Raw genomic sequence first — 16,649 nt, 5'->3', positions numbered from 1 at the left:
TATCATTTATATCATGTTACAATATAACATTTCAAAGCTAACAATAAATGGTAAGTTGTTATCTTTTTATATCATGTTACAATATAACATTTCAAAGCTAACAATAAATGGTAAGTTGTTATCATTTATATCATGTTACAATATAACATTTCAAAGCTAACAATAAATGGTAAGTTGTTATCTTTTTATATCATGTTACAATATAACATTTCAAAGCTAACAATAAATGGTAAGTTGTTATCTTTTTATATCATGTTACAATATAACATTTCAAAGCTAACAATAAATGATAAGTTGTTATCATTTATATCATGTTACAATATAACATTTCAAAGCTAACAATAAATGGTATGTTGTTATCATTTATATCATGTTACAATATAACATTTCAAAGCTAACAATAAATGGTAAGTTGTTATCATTTATATCATGTTACAATATAACATTTCAAAGCTAACAATAAATGGTAAGTTGTTATCTTTTTATATCATGTTACAATATAACATTTCAAAGCTAACAATAAATGGTAAGTTGTTATCTTTTTTATATCATGTTACAATATAACATTTCAAAGCTAACAATAAATGGTAAGTTGTTATCTTTTTATATCATGTTACAATATAACATTTCAAAGCTAACAATAAATGGTAAGTTGTTATCTTTTTATATCATGTTACAATATAACATTTCAAAGCTAACAATAAATGGTAAGTTGTTATCTTTTTATATCATGTTACAATATAACATTTCAAAGCTAACAATAAATGGTAAGTTGTTATCTTTTTATATCATGTTACAATATAACATTTCAAAGCTAACAATAAATGGTAAGTTGTTATCTTTTTATATCATGTTACAATATAACATTTCAAAGCTAACAATAAATGGTAAGTTGTTATCATTTCTATCATGTTACAATAACAATTCTAAAGCTAACAATAAATGATAAGTTGTTATCATTTATATCATGTTACAATATAACATTTCAAAGCTAACAATAAATGTTAAGTTGTTAGCATTTATATCATGTTACAATACCGTAAACGTTCGCCTAATGGCGCTATGGGCTCCCTTGACATAACTGGAATTTTAGACATAAACTAAAAGTGCCCTCCCATAAAAATCCCACCAGTAAATAAGGGCACATACCCTTAATTCTTGTTGGGATTTTTAGAGGAGGGAGCTCTCCTTTTGTACATGAAATTTACCCCAAGGCGAAGGAGCCCAGGTGCGCCATTAGGCGAACGTTTACGGTATAACATTTCAAAGCTAACAATAAATGATAAGTTGTTAGCATTTATATCATGTTACAATATAACAATTCTAAATCTAACAATAAATGGTAAGTTGTTATCTTTAGAGGATGTCCAATCAACAATTATCCCAATGTTCTTTATAATCAAAATGGAGTAGTACCAATGAAAGGCCTGTATTTTTTCATCTTATTGGCCCTATGAAATATCAGGGCTGACTTGTGTAATCCAAAATTCCCTGTAGTAGGCTAACCTTTTCACTTATTCTTCACACATTACTCCATGGAACTTGCTAACACAAATTTTTGCTCTCATATCAAAAGGGAATAAAATCCCAGGATGAAGCTCCAAAGGTGGGGGATAAGGGTCAATGTAGAAATAGCATGTGATGACATTGGACCAACCTCCTTCATCTTACTAATAATTTTTTTAATCATTAATTGTTTTGGTTGTAATACACCAACTATCTACTTGATCAAGTTTTCATATTATAAATAAGTTCTATAACTACATTAAGCTTAAAATATTGGGGCAATCTTCTGACACAAGAGACAAAATATGCTTCAATATGCACTTCCAAGATGTTAATCTGACCCTTACCACTCACAAACATGCATACCACAGAACTGCACCACATTGTAAGTGTGTAAAAGCAACAATCTCCCAGAGCGAGCTTTACTGGGTCTTTTAATGCTACGCTATGCACTACTGCTGTTTTCAAATGCCGCAGCAATCAGTCAATCATACTGACACTGTTAAATGTGTACAATCATTTAGACGGTCACAAGGCGTGCTACCCAATTCTACTGCAGATCTGGATTCAGGAAGTACACATTGATGCAGATATAGTAGATTGTCCCAATAACCACACTACCAGATTACTATTGGCGCTGCCTGCACAGGTACACCGTCATCAAGTACTTGTCTGGTACTATGCAGTACCAGGGGAGTACCAGTGGCAGTACCACTGCTGGTAAGTTCAGTGCAGTAGCAGCATTGGTACTGTGTAGGTACTCTGTGTGTACCAGCCAGGTACCATGGCGACAGTGTACCTGTGCAGGCGGATGCAATAGGAATCGGGTAGTGTATCACCATTGTAAGATTATAGTCATGTCAATTACTCCTACAATGGTCTCTGTGGACCTTTATACATGTACACAATTAATTGCCACACAGAGGACCTGATATACACTTTCAATGGATGACCTATTTTTTTGGAAGTTCGCCCTCTGGATGGGTCTTACTCCTGTGAACGTCCATTGATGGTGAAAATAGATGTCACACCCCCTCATACACACATAAAGAAAACAAAAACTAAAAACATGGAGAATAATTTCCTGCTATTTAACTGCCACACAATTTTAACACCAAATGAACTTTAGACTCATGTTGGATGTTGTAATCTGACAATGACTGATCATCTTCCAACTGCATCCCAGCGTATACGAGTCTCTGTTGGTCATATGGAATACCTTTGTGTTTTTCTATCTCTCTTTTTACTCGACTGATGGTGGCTGTAGGCTCAGTTTGTAGACGAAGCGTTTTGCCATCCAAGGATTTTATATAGATGCTAATTCCTTAAAAAAGTGGATAATAACAAAAGTTCCAGCATTAATTAAATAAATGAACAAGCTAGGTTATAGTTGTCTTTTTCCACATCATCTTGATTTTTGCATAATCGCAAATATCAATTTAATATAAACCATCCCTATATATATATAGCTCACAAGCCTTACACGATTCGCCAAATGTGAGTAGCAAATATGGCAAAATTGACTTTGCATTAGCACAAAAATCTGTAATGTCGCCAGTGCAAATATAGATAGTATAAATAAGTATAATATAGGTGGATACTATTTACCAGAATGCTGTGATCAAGATGTTATACTGGTAAAGATATGTTTACCTGTTATAAATTAGCATCAACCTCACTTTACTAATCATATAATTATATCTAAGTATGTTTTATTGGTACAAAGTTTTACTTTACGATGTTATGACGAAATTTTCAGAGGGGGACTTATTTCTTGTGATGTGTTTATATTGACATTTTGATTAAAAACTTCGGTCGAAGTTTTGCCACAAGTTTAAAAAAATAACGGTTAGTTCATGAAAAAGAAGAAGTGAAATTTAGCAAAACGCGACGAGGTTTATTTGCCCGTAAGAGAGCTCTATTGTTCCGCTATTGTATCCGCTATTGTATCCACTATTGTATTCTATTCATAAAGCTACTGCAAGAATCGCGGCAATCCCTGATATTGCAGGTGTCTACCGCCGGCGTTTCGCATTTATTAACATTCAAAATGATCCCATACTCTTACATTTATAGTCTTATTAGTGCTTTTTATATAATATTCAGAAATTGCAATTCTGAAAACTATTAACTTTTCAAGTGAAAATATATATTCCATCGAAAATATATCATACTTAAATTCTATAGAATCTATAGATACCCAACCCAGAAGTGCCCATTTATTTTCTAAATTTTTGAGTGAACACGATAATGCGATTGATCTTCTTACACGTAAAAATACGGCCAATTACTTTTTGTTGACAATTACTTTTTGTTGGCTGGCCGCTGAGCTACATCTTTTTACTAATTATAGATACGTCAAAACGTGTTCCCATGTTGAAAGTGTACAAGCTATTTCTACTTGCTTTATATAGAGAGCACAATTGAATGAAGACGATTTATTTGTGCCAGGATTTCATTTAATATAACTATTTTTTTTTTTAATAATACCCCATACCTAACAAGAACATAAGGAAATATTGTAAAGGCCATAAATATACGCACTCATGCATAGGGAGACAAACATGATAAAGTTAATCTGTTCTTTTCATTCTCGTTCATTAACCTTTGGAACATTTCATCAATGCCTTCTCGGCAATCTAGGGCCATAGGTCTATAGCAGAGAAGATGTAGTAAGAAAGAAAGAAAGAAATGAGGAAAGAAAGAAAGGAAGGAAAAAGAAATGAGAAGAAAGAAACAAAGAAAGCAAAAAGAAAAGGAAAGGAAAGAATGAAAGTAGGCCTATGAAAGAAACAAAAAAAGAAGAAAGAAAGAAAGAAAAAGAAAGAAAGAGAGGAAGAAAGAAAAAAGAAAGAAAGAAGGAGAGAAATAAAGGAAGAAAGAAAGAAAGAAAGGAAAAAAAGAAAGGAAGGAAAATGAAAAGAAAGAAAGAAATAAAGAAAAGAAAAAGAACTAAAAATGAAAGGAATAATGAAAGTAGGCCTATGAAAGAAAAAAGCGAAAGAAAGGAGGAAAGAAAGAGAGAAAGAAAGAAAGAAAGAGAAAAGAAAGAAAGAAGGAAAAAGAAAATTAGAAAACACAGGAAATTAATACAAAAAACTGCTATAATGGAGAGAATGAAGATCTACCAAATGGGCAGGGCGTGACCAAAAGGAAATTAAAGTTTGAATGCAGAAAATTGGACATTAAGTCCGATGCTATCAGGGCCAACATGGGTGCCGTAATGGTATATAGTATGTTGTTCCTTCAACCAACGCTAGTGATCTGACCCGGAGGTTTGGAGAAGGCCAGTGACTCTAAGATCAGGCGGAATATGGGGAATATCGTTGTAGTGGCGCGTGATGGGACTGTCATGGTTGTTTTGCTCACTTTGATAAAGTATTTTTGTATGAAACGTCAGTGTATAATTTTATATTAAAACATCGTTGAACAACACCATTTTGTTCAATTACTTATCACTTTTTACCATGCGATGTTACGTGGGACTCTTAACTTTTTTCTTCTCCTTATAACGAGATTTATATATTTTCTAAGTTTAATAATTTATTTAATTTAAAAAGAAAAACGTCAAGTGTTCAAACTTTAAAGCTCTTTTTCTCGAAACAGCGATTTTGATTTCAAGTTAGATCATTTTACCAAATCAGGGCCGAATAAGGCTGTTTAGCTTAATCATGTGAAGTGACCTCTTAGCTCTTGAAATGATATCACACTGATCAGACTGATCTTTATACTATTACAGTGAGGCCCACATACAATGTTCAACACAAAGTGAACGATGTTATAACTTGGAGGGCTAACAAACCAACACCGCCAAATTCGACTGGCGTGTGTACAACGTGGGAAACTATGAGGAAATTGAACACTCGTTGTCTGATCATGCATGTGTTTATGGTTGGATAGCGGTTACTTTCCAGATCTCGTTCGCTTGGGTTTATTGAATACACTCTATATATAGTCATCAATATGTCGTTTCCAGTCCCTGAACTATTGGGTTCAGCTATTAATTTTGTAATAATTCTTTTACCCCATGCAGCTGATTGGGGTGGTTACGGTCGTTAAAACAACTAACCGCTGAAATGAGGATATCGATCTAGCTTGCCCATTGCAGGGCTACCAAAAGAACCACAAACCGCTGAAATATGGATATCCAACTAGTTTGCCCTCGAAGCTTAAAAAATCACTCATCGCGAAATAGTTTGCCCATTGAGGGCTACAAAGAACCATTAACCGCGAAATATGGATATCCAACTAGTTTGCCTCGCATGGCTACAAAGAACCACATAGCGCGCAATATCTTTTTACCTCAAAAAAAGAATTAATATCTACCAAAAAAACGTTTCACAACGTAAAAAGGGGCCAAAGTTTAAAAAATCTTTCCTGTGTGGCTTTTCACCCTTTTTTAATTTCCCATTCAGTAAAGTAGTAATATGAAGAACGAGTCCTAATTTCTACATGCAACAATTAGGTTTAAGACTGTTCGAAAGCGGTACAATATGACTAAGGCTATGTATTATCAAAAACATTATATTATATTTTATTATCTTGCGTGTTCATAAAGAGTAGTAGAGTATTATATATACTTAGCAAATTGACTGTCTGTCAACCTGCTATATATAGGCCCTACATCTGTACATAGGCGCAGAATCGCACAAGACGATGAAGAATTTAACAAAGTGAGTATTTGCTACTTTTGCTTAAATCAAAATACATTATAACGTCTTTACTGGACGAACATTAATTCATTTACTCTACAAAATGAACACTGACAACTAAGAAAAGAAACAAGTAGCCTAAAGATGACTTTGTATGGGTCTTTAGAAACTTTCATAAATGGGACCAAGTTTAAAAAAGGGTGAAAAGCCACACAGGAAAGAATTTTTAAACTGTGGCCCCTTTTTACGTTTTGAAACGTTTTTTGGTAGATTGCATTTACATTTAAGTATCCTCATTTTGCTTGATCGCTGCACAAATATAACAATAATAATTTGCATTTTACTTACTTCTGCTTCTGCTTGTGTTTGTGCCCCGGCTTGTGTTTGTGCCCCGGCTTGTGCTTGCCATTCTGTCATGTGCAGTCACAAAACTCTCTGCTCTTTTCCGAATATCTTTGTCTTTATTTGGATCCAGCTGATAATAAGTTGGCTCCTTACACAGGATGCATACATCGCCATATATGTCTTTGAATTTCTCATTGCATTTCTTGCAAATGACATGCTGATGTCGACATGTTCGTTTTGCTGGGGAGTTGTTCTTACTAAACAGAACTCTACATGTTGGACATATAGTCTCTGATTGCCCTGGATCTATATTAGAAAATACAATAATACATTAAATAAATATCATCTTTAAATAATACCCAGAACATATTAATGTGTTGTCCTCAATGACTGACCCTTAAACTTGTAAATCCCAGGTCATGTTTGTAAAATGAAATTTAAATATAAACACTTTGTCAATGTTTTCTGTTGCAATTAAACAAGTTTTATTGAATATCAATCAAACTTGTTTATTTGAAATGAAAAACATGGAGATTTGGCCCGGTGTTGTCACTGCCTATGCAAAGGCGTAACGAATGATCGTTCCCAAAGTCAAAAATACCCCCCGGCATCTGATCGCAAGTCCATAACCTGACCTAGCGTCAAATCGCAGCCAGTTGACACTAAGGCAACTTTGATGCTACATTGCTGGCCACAACTGACCGCTGGTAGCGATTTTGCAAATGCTACCAGTGTTGGTCACTGGCAATTTTTTTTAATCGCAGGGTACAAGTGCTAGTATGATATGGCATATGGGGGAGCCCAGAAAACAAGTAGATTCAGAGGAACAAACAGCTAGGACAAGTAGTAAGTTTGTCAGGGACTGTCTTTTGGAATTTGTAGCAGAGCATTAAATAGCTCTTCTGGAGCCTTCAAGGAGAGCTGTATAGACCATTTACAATAGAATGTAAGGAGAGGATGGTCAACTAAGGAGAGCTAAAAATCACTCTCCTATATTAAATTTAAGGAGAGCAGTAGAGAGTGATTGCTCTTGCTCTCCTCAAAAGGCAGTGCCTGGTTTGTATTCCAGTGCACAATTAGTCCTTACCTGGAGATACAACCACCTGAATCAGCACAGCTACTGGTATGACACAATTCCTTGCCGATGTAGACCATTCAATATTATCATTATCCAATGGAGGATCGATAGGATCTGATCTATCAATGGTTTGAGGTCCCACTTGGAATCGGTTAGGCTTCACACGAACTTGCAGTACTGTTCGTACATCAACATACCGATCACTGCTCGCTAGGTAAATTCTACAAAAAGAAAACAGTTTGAATATAGGTTTGAGATTAGAATTGATGAGTCAAAATGCATGTTTCATTGTAAGGCATACATCTGTACTTACGACAAGCGGGACATAACCTGATGGCTAACCGCTCTGCCCCAAGCATTTTTTCATTGCCCCCATTCCAGGCTACCCAATGAAAATTTTCCCAGACCCAGAGGTATCAATTTCCAACCCCAAACCCCAGATACTTTCCAGACTGGACTGGCATCCAAGACTGTAATGACAAGCTGATTTGATACCGGTGCATGATGAGGGTGGAGTTACGTACATGCATGCAGGCCATGGATGAGTCTTTTGAGTGGTTGTCACTATTAATTTTGAAATAAATTTTATCATAACCAAGCACCCGTCCTGTTACTTGACTCCACAACCGGACCATAATGACAATTAAGCAAAATAGCCTCACCGGCCTTGACCGCCACAAACAAACCCACCTTCTTGCCTTAGCATACACATCACTTCCTGCATACTTAATAGATGGTGACAGGAAGACTTGCTGTTTACTGTTATTGTTGATATGACCATCAACATGGGCATCAACATCACTTGCGAGTTCTCCATCCATCGTTGTATCACCTGTGGGAACAAAGAAGATCAATAGGTTGATAAAACTATATCTTTATGGAAAAGATTGAGTTACCAGGGTGGATTTCACTTTATGACACATTTTAAAAGTCTTTAAAACCATTGTCAAATGCATTGTAACTCTAATTAACATATAAATCCTATATGCAGTCATTGCCAGTCAATCACATCAGACTCAAAGTGCTGTCATACGCACACAAGTGCAGGTCCAAAGATGCCACACCAATTCATAAAGTTTCGTACAGAATCAGACTCGCCTTTTTCCACTGAACTATTACCGAGTGGAACAGTCTACAATGTTCAGTTTAAGCAAATAACCTACAAGTCTTCAAGTCTCATCTGCAACAATAAACAGGTTCACTCCTGCACAAGCTTGGCATCTAAACCTCTTTTCAAGAGTGAAGCCAATATCTCTGATTTGAAGTTAGAAGTTGATGCACAAGTGAAACTGGCTTAGCTACCTCAAAATGTTGAGGTCACTGACTGCAATATGCAAACAGCACTATAGACGAATCCAACGAGCTAAGTCATGGTCAGGATTTGGTCGGCCATCTTTGGGTCCCCACAACACCAAAAACCCGCTTAAAAATCGATGTTACATTCTTTTGTGTTGTAAACTGTCATCATTCTTTTGTCTATGTGTAACACGGGTGATATAATGCAGTTTAAAATGCCCTCCAAGGCTGCATTATTTCACATTTTAGGTAAGATTGAGCGGACGAGGACCCAACTTTGGCAGCCATTGAGGTATAGGACTGTGTGAAATTGGATTCATCTATAGACAAGAACAAATAGAATTCAGGAAGCTCCTCTAAGGAAAATGTTGGCATTTGCAAGGAAACTTTGCCAAATATGTATAATGAAGAAATTATGGGAAATAGTGATATTTTAGTAGGAAACGCACAATCTCTTACAATCATAGGTCTAGACAAAGTAATTCAAGTAAAATGACACTAACCTGGAAAGAGTAATTCACCAGATTCCACTATGTGTATCAACTTATGCGGATTAGTACCATGGAATGCAACATTCCAATCGGACAAGATATTTAAATGATCGGCACGTGGTGGCAATTTCAACATGACTCTCCCCCATCCGATAGGTTTTGTGTATAGGTTATGGGGCTCAGGTCCATCCATAAAGGCGTAGCACGCCTCACGGCTGTCATGACATTTTTGGCAGTAGCATTTGTTGTCCTTGCTGTTGAGGTCTAAAAGTGCTTCTGAAATGTGAAAATATGGATTAGTTATTAACTTTAAGGTAGCTGCCTCGGATACAACACCCTTGCAGAAAAATAGCTCTTGTGTCAAATCAATCAGGTCTATTCATTTAAATCTTTAACATAACAATTTCAAAGAAAAGCATTTTCCCCACCTATTTTAAGAGTCTTATAAGAATTGTAACAATTCTTATGTTTTTCTTTATTTTTTGAAAATTCCCTAAATTTTGTACAGTTTTTTTTTGTTTTTTTTTGCCCACTTAGGAAGGAGCTATGGTTACCAAACTTTCAGGGATGGTAAATAAGCTTAATACCTAAATTCTCTCGTCAGTTTCTTTGGATAAAATGTTTACTTTTTGAAAAAAATTATTTTTTCCATTTTTTATTTTAGGGAATGTAAGAAACACTGTATCTTAAAAAAGAAACACTTAATTGGAAAAAGCTGACGAGAGAATTTAGATATTAATCTTATTTACCATCCCTGAAAGTTTGGTAACCATAGCACCCTTCCCTGTTGGCTAAAAAAATCCTAGGATTTAGGTAATTTAGTGTATCTAGAAAAAATAAAAAAATAATAAAAAAGTACCAACATTCCTTTTAAATATATACTTAAGTAACACTAAGTTAGAAAAACTTGGTTTGTATTATTCTGTGATATTTTGGCAGCAAAATGAAACTTTAAACATTAATATAAAGGAGAGAGAAATCAGTTTTAATAAAATCTTTGTTTTCAAAAATGTGGTTATTTTGAGAAATTGGCAAAGTGCCAAAAGCCCTTCCCTGTAATAATTCAATGGGATTTTGAGATGACAAAAAGTTGCATAAATCAAAAATGCTTTTTTGGAAAAAATTAAAACTTGACAAGTAAGGTTTTCTCATCAATACACACATCCTATATCATTTTCAAGGAGTTCCGAGCATGACACCGTAGCCGATAAAGCCACCTTAACCTTAAAATAAGGTCAAGGATTACGGTATTTCATAAATTAGCCAGTAAACATTGGGAACCAACCAACCAACATATAAACATGGAATTTAAATCAGTCCTTTATGGACCCTGCTTCCTCTCCAACTAGGACACACTTCCCCAGCCGGCCCTGGTTATAGGCCTGGCATAATATACAATGTCCTCCAACTCTAGTACTCTCATCCCTAGCATGTGTAGTTGCTTGCAGTAGCTGATCGTATACATGACTCAAAGAATAAGTTCCTCCTTCATCGCAATTAGCCCCCCTCCCCCCACTTTCTGATCCACATTGCTTCTCTAATCCATCCCATTTGTTTGCATGAGTCTTTGTCCAGGACTTTGGTCCCTTTATTTAATGACATGGGTTTGTTGCAAAACATGGTCTGTAATTGCCAACTTATTAACTTCCTCAACTGAGTCCTTCCTACTGCTTGAGTAAAAGTCTTTCCTTACTGCTCGATGTGGATCAGAAAGCAGAGTGACAACGATGAAGGAACTTGTTCTTTGAGTTATGTACATACAATCAGCTACTGCAAGCAAAGTTCACAGCCTGAGACCAGAGATGGTACAGCGGCTGGATCGGTGCATTAATGATGAAATCTTTCGATTGGAAGATAAAACGTCCAAAAAGCAAGTCAAATTCTGGACTTGTACAACATAAATATTTATTTTAATTATCAAAGAATATGACATCTTCTCATGGTTAAAGTTGCCTGCCTGTCTGTTTAATGTCTCACCTGGTAAGTTTATCAGCTGCTGTACTTCTAAACACTCTCTATAGTAACTGCATGTGATATCTGAAGTTGGAAAGAAAATATAGGAAATTGTAAACATTTATCAAAGAAAAGAAACTAGAATTCCCTGTTTGGATCTCAGCTTGCCATTTCTCTGTTGTTGCAATCATTATATTCACAGAATATTGGTCAAGCCTGTTGTATGTATCTATGTAAGGGATTTTGCCTGTTGGTGATTGGTCTGTATCCCTTTAGTAAAAATCTAAGGTCTACCCATAGAAGTGACTTAACCTTTCAACATTGTCCCCTCACCCTCCAGTGGTCACATATAGGCCTACACCATATTGTTTGTAATAAACACCCCGGGGGCGTAGCATTTTTCCAAAAGGGTGGCGTTTATTGAAGGTGAATTGTCAGTGAAAAAAACTTTAAAATCGGGTTAAATTTCCTGATTGTGCTCCTGTAGAAAGGAGAGATATACAGCTATACTAATGGCGACGCTGCAACGCCCATGGAAAATGTCATTTTCGTGGTGAATACATCAAAATTACACCTGTAAGTGCATCACCAAGCAAGAATCTGGTGAATTTCTACCATAATTAGGCAATGGAATGAATGGAAATGCGAGTCATAATAGGTTTTGTCCGTGCAATTTACCGATCGTCCCTGACAAGACTGACTGACTGATGCCAGTTTTAAGCTTACTCACACGATATAGCATGGAAATGTTTGCATTTTTGTCAATTTTTCACAGAAAAATTGGAGGGGGGGCGTTTATTAGAGGGGAGCATTTATTACAAACAATACGGTATGTTAAGTTTTAGGGGCACCCACATACTTTGGAAATGGGAGCAATAATATGTACACAATAAAACACTGAAAAAGTAAATGAAGTCATTTTTGAACCATAAGATTTTAAAGCTGCAATACACTGAAAAGGCAAAACAAACAAAAAGCACTGAAATCAGTTAAAACATTGCAAGCGTTCATGTCTGAAAAACTGATACATACCATTAGCCACCGAGCCCACAGGGTCCTTTGCAGTCTTGCGCTTTTTCCTAGTTTGTTGAAAATTAGCAAAAGAAAGGAAGCAAAACAAATTAGCAAATGGTGGTATTTGAGGAATTTTGAAAGTGCTCTAGTGTTTTAAACAGATTAATTGAGTAAAGCACACTTATCATATGCATTTTGTGGAGCAAATCAGAAATTTATGCAAAGTAGCTCATTAATTTTGCAATTATCCAAATTAGAGGGTAGGTACTAGACAATATAAATACATTAGTAACTGTCATTAGGACATAGACTGTCCAAAATACGCAAATCTTGCTCAAAAGATACAGTTGACTCATCGAAATAACTTTCATCCAAATTTCAACACTAACAGAATAAATAAAGAATTGCACCGCTGTCCGACCGAAAAACCATAGTAAAGTACTCTTGCATCGAATGCGTAACTATCATGTGCAAATTCGAAGCTAGACTTCTCGAGCAACAACACAGTGCAAAAATCCAGGTCAAGAGTGAAACAAGTTCCAACAGGCAGTTTTGTAATATCTAGAAGAAAGTTGCCAAACCCGTGATAGAAGCCCAATTAGGCAACTTTTGATGATTTTGAAGACAAAATAGACCACAACTTTAAAACTATTATGAGTAGAACCCCCTGCCATGCTATACCCTGTGCGGGCAAGTCATACTTCAGTATGACTTGCCCTGAACGTCCATATATGTTCGGAAGAGACGGATAAATTGCATGACAGCCTGCCAATTTAAGCTTCCTATAATATCAATTGCACATAACATACAAAGTCACAAACTTACAAACTTCAATATGCACTTCAAATAAAGCAGACCAGCTGTTAATTATTACCGATCCTGCAGAATAACTTACATAATCGTCCATTTCATGGAATCTCGTTGCTCAGAATTGCCAATTTCATTTTTATCTGTCAAATGCGCTGTGGATGTGCTCAGTGATTTTATGATGTGCTTCATTTTAGTGAAACTGACTTTATAGTATACCACTCGCTCGCTTTCGCAGAAAAGCCAGCCTCGTGCACTGGGGCATGACGTCATCATGGACGTGTGAAAAATTTCCGCCGGGCGTCATATAACCCGTATTGCGATTGGTTGCAAAAGCCATTCTTTGCAATCGTAAGCCAATCAATGAACGCGACGGCCTTTTACGGTATTAATTAATGTGACTCGCCAGTAAAGTACGTCTAACCTGATTGGTTTACAAAACTACTTTGATAATTGCTAAGCCAGTCAGCGTGCTCGATACTTAACAACCTCGTAGAGGTTTTCGAGAGGCGTATTCACGTGGTGATCCAGCGATCGAGTATAAATTCAGCTTGACAACTGCTCTCGCGCGAGATCGCAGGTGCAATAACAACACATGGACACAATCACTGTCATTTACACAATGGAATAATGAATTATTTATGACATGCATCGGCTGGATTTTACGATCGAGGCAAGGTTTTTGGCCTGTCCCTGCGTGAATATCCTTAGTTTTCAGCATCAAAGATACTTGCGATTACCAGTTTTTTGCAGACACTTTGATAACAGGTAACTTTTATAGGTCATATGGTAGAAACTATAGTTGTACAATTTGTACGAAATATACATTTTGTTATAGGCCTAAAATGTTTACAAAAATATATTGGTCCACACGTTGTGCTTGTATTCCGTTGTTCGACGTATACTGCCATGCCTGCGTTTTTGTATTATATTCTTTACTTCTTCCTCTTTCATTTTATTACACCACCATGACCACTCGGGGGTCCATACCTTCGTGGCATTTAAAGATATATGTGCATTTCAGACCAAAAGGTTGGTCAGTCTGTTGTAAGTAAGTAAGATACACTAATGCATGAATGTAGGCTGATGATACCATTTCATGGTTCAGCAAAAATGTGCAAAATTGACATAGTCCAATGAGTCATACACACAGACTAGTTCCAGTAACTGTAACTCGTCGTACCTAGAGTTACAGTTCACTCGATTATTATCTTTTCCACAAATAAGAAACATCACAATATGTGGGCTCATTTTGGGCTCTAAGGATGCAGCTGAGGAACTCTCTCAAGGACAGTTTGGGCATGCACTGACGATTTTAATCCCATTGTAGTTTGTACCAGGGTTTGGGCGTGCTTGGATGATTTTAATCCCACTGTACTAGTCTATACTCCCAAAGTTGAGGTAATTGATCAACATTGATCTCATCTTTTGGTTGGGTTCAAAATTCCCAGGGTTGGCAAAACCTGCAATCTTCATGGGAGTAATTTACTTAGTGCAAAAGTGGTCAAAATATATTGCTCTGCAAAATGTCTTGATTTTCATGATTTGGATTTATCATATTGAGCAGCATTCTACTTGTGATTTGCTCGAGAACTCTAGCTTCGAATTTGCACACGATAGTTACGCATTCGATGCTAGAGTACTTTACTATGGTTTTTCGGTCGGACAGCGGTTCATTTTTTACACCGGAGGTTATTTATTCTGTTAATGTTGAAATTTGAATGAAAGTTATTTCGATGAGTCAACTGTAGGCCTATTGAGCAAGATTTGCGTATTTTGGACAGTCTAAAATTTTGCTGAAGTGTAATTTTAGCAACATTTTTGATGAAATCGCCTGTCGTGATCGGCTGTGTTTACTTCTGACCTTCCATTGCTTTACACAGTGTCATGCTTCAGCGAATCCGACTAGATTTTGAATGCAAAGGTCTCTAGCCTAGAATGTGATTGTGAAGCTATCGGTGAGCAAATTCTTGGCTAGAGTTCTCGAGCAACTTGTGATGTTTTTTGTTTCTACACTGTGTAGAGAGGGTCTACAGAATCTCTGAGGTAAAACTGACAAATACAAGGTATATTTCTTGATGCTTGAAGTTGGATTTCTTAAACGTACAGTGCATCCCTATGTACCGCTGCAAGACTTCAGGTCAGTAGATGTCATTATGTTTACGATAAAGACTGAAGTCTTGCTGGCAGGACTAACACACAGACATGCACGCCATTGGAAAAATAGTTATGCAATTTATGCATTTTACAATAGTTACCTTTGACTGGCCATTGTCAGTATCAAATCAAAGAACTTTAAATTATTCTTGGATGCGAAAAATCAACAGATCTTCATAAAAAATGTGCAAAATTTAGTTTTGCATCTGGACATGCACGCCAACCAACATTCGTGAAATCACTTGTGCTATAAAGAGCTCGTATTCCATCTCGCCAAAGCGCCAAATGCAAATTGTAAATAGGGTCATTCTAAATGTGCCTACTGGCAGGACTCAGCGGCGGCATAGCATGAGTCATCCTATGGGGGTGGAGCACCAACCATGATGGGGGGGGGGGAGGAAGAAGCAATTTCTGAAATTTTCCTATGAGACTCAATTCAGATCGATTGAGGGCATGTGCCGGGGCATGTGTCCCCTCTTCCCTTCCCCATGCCCCTTATACTAGGCCTTACATGTTCTGCTAAATGCCAAATGTAAGAATTAATTTAGGCCGTTTTTTTATTTTTTAGGGCATTTCGTGATCCACAGCCTCATCCCCCCACTTTTATCAAAAAAAGTTGAGATTTTTATACCACTGGATAGTCTGGCTACATAATGTTTATGTACCAAAAATTTCTAGCAGAACGAAATTATAACAGTGGCTATAGTATGGAGCAGTGTAATACACTATTTAAATCCCCCCGGGTTTAAATCATGCATATTAACTTGCAAACGCAAAATCTGTATCAACTGAAATTTTGGGAATAAGCTTTTTTCGTGAATAACTACTGAAAAATGTCATAAAAAGAGGATGCTAGGATCACGAAATCCTCCTTTAATGCAGTAGATAGCAAAAAAACAACAAAAAACCAAAAAACATAGGGTTGAGGAGAGGCCAGAGGATGATTTAAGGAAGCCCCATCATGCACTGTAAAAGTGTAATCACTAGAGTTTCAACTGCCACTTTACTTTTCAAATCCCATTGAACTCTGTGCAAAAGATGTTGTTTTAGAATTGCCCGTGTGTCATTATTAGTTGGTCGATTTCAGATCTAAAGTGATGTATGCATGAAGGATAATCTACACCTTCTGTAGATAGGCTAACATAAAATGTGAAATCGACCAACCTTTAGAAGGTGTTTTTATTGTAAATATATCTGTCCAAATTCAAATTTAACCATGCACGTGTGTATGCAGTGGGCGGGCAGTGGTGTCATGTTAACTCACACAGCTGTGCTAACCGTAAGACTTGCTGGGAAGTGCTTAAATCATCCTCTGAGGAGAGGCAGAACGTTTTGAATGACCCTCATGTG

At 36.5% G+C, this 16,649-nt stretch overlaps 1 protein-coding gene across 1 annotated transcript; it reads right to left on the bottom strand.

Annotated features, from left to right (window-relative positions):
- Positions 1–1,366: 1,366 nt before the first annotated feature.
- On the bottom strand, positions 1,367–15,540 carry LOC140148385 (uncharacterized). Its single transcript, XM_072170313.1, has 8 exons — positions 15,401–15,540; positions 12,354–12,400; positions 11,346–11,405; positions 9,381–9,644; positions 8,272–8,413; positions 7,591–7,802; positions 6,507–6,809; positions 1,367–2,830 (listed from the first exon to the last, which is right to left on the bottom strand). The coding sequence occupies exons 1-8, from the start codon at positions 15,412–15,414 to the stop codon at positions 2,598–2,600; spliced, it is 1,275 nt and encodes a 424-aa protein (XP_072026414.1). The 5' UTR covers positions 15,415–15,540; the 3' UTR covers positions 1,367–2,597.
- Between the last annotated feature and the right edge of the window lie 1,109 nt (positions 15,541–16,649).

This window comes from Amphiura filiformis, chromosome 3, assembly GCF_039555335.1.
Source record: "Amphiura filiformis chromosome 3, Afil_fr2py, whole genome shotgun sequence".
Taxonomy (NCBI): Eukaryota; Metazoa; Echinodermata; class Ophiuroidea; order Amphilepidida; family Amphiuridae; genus Amphiura; species Amphiura filiformis.
This window is presented reverse-complemented; position numbering and strand designations above follow the sequence as displayed.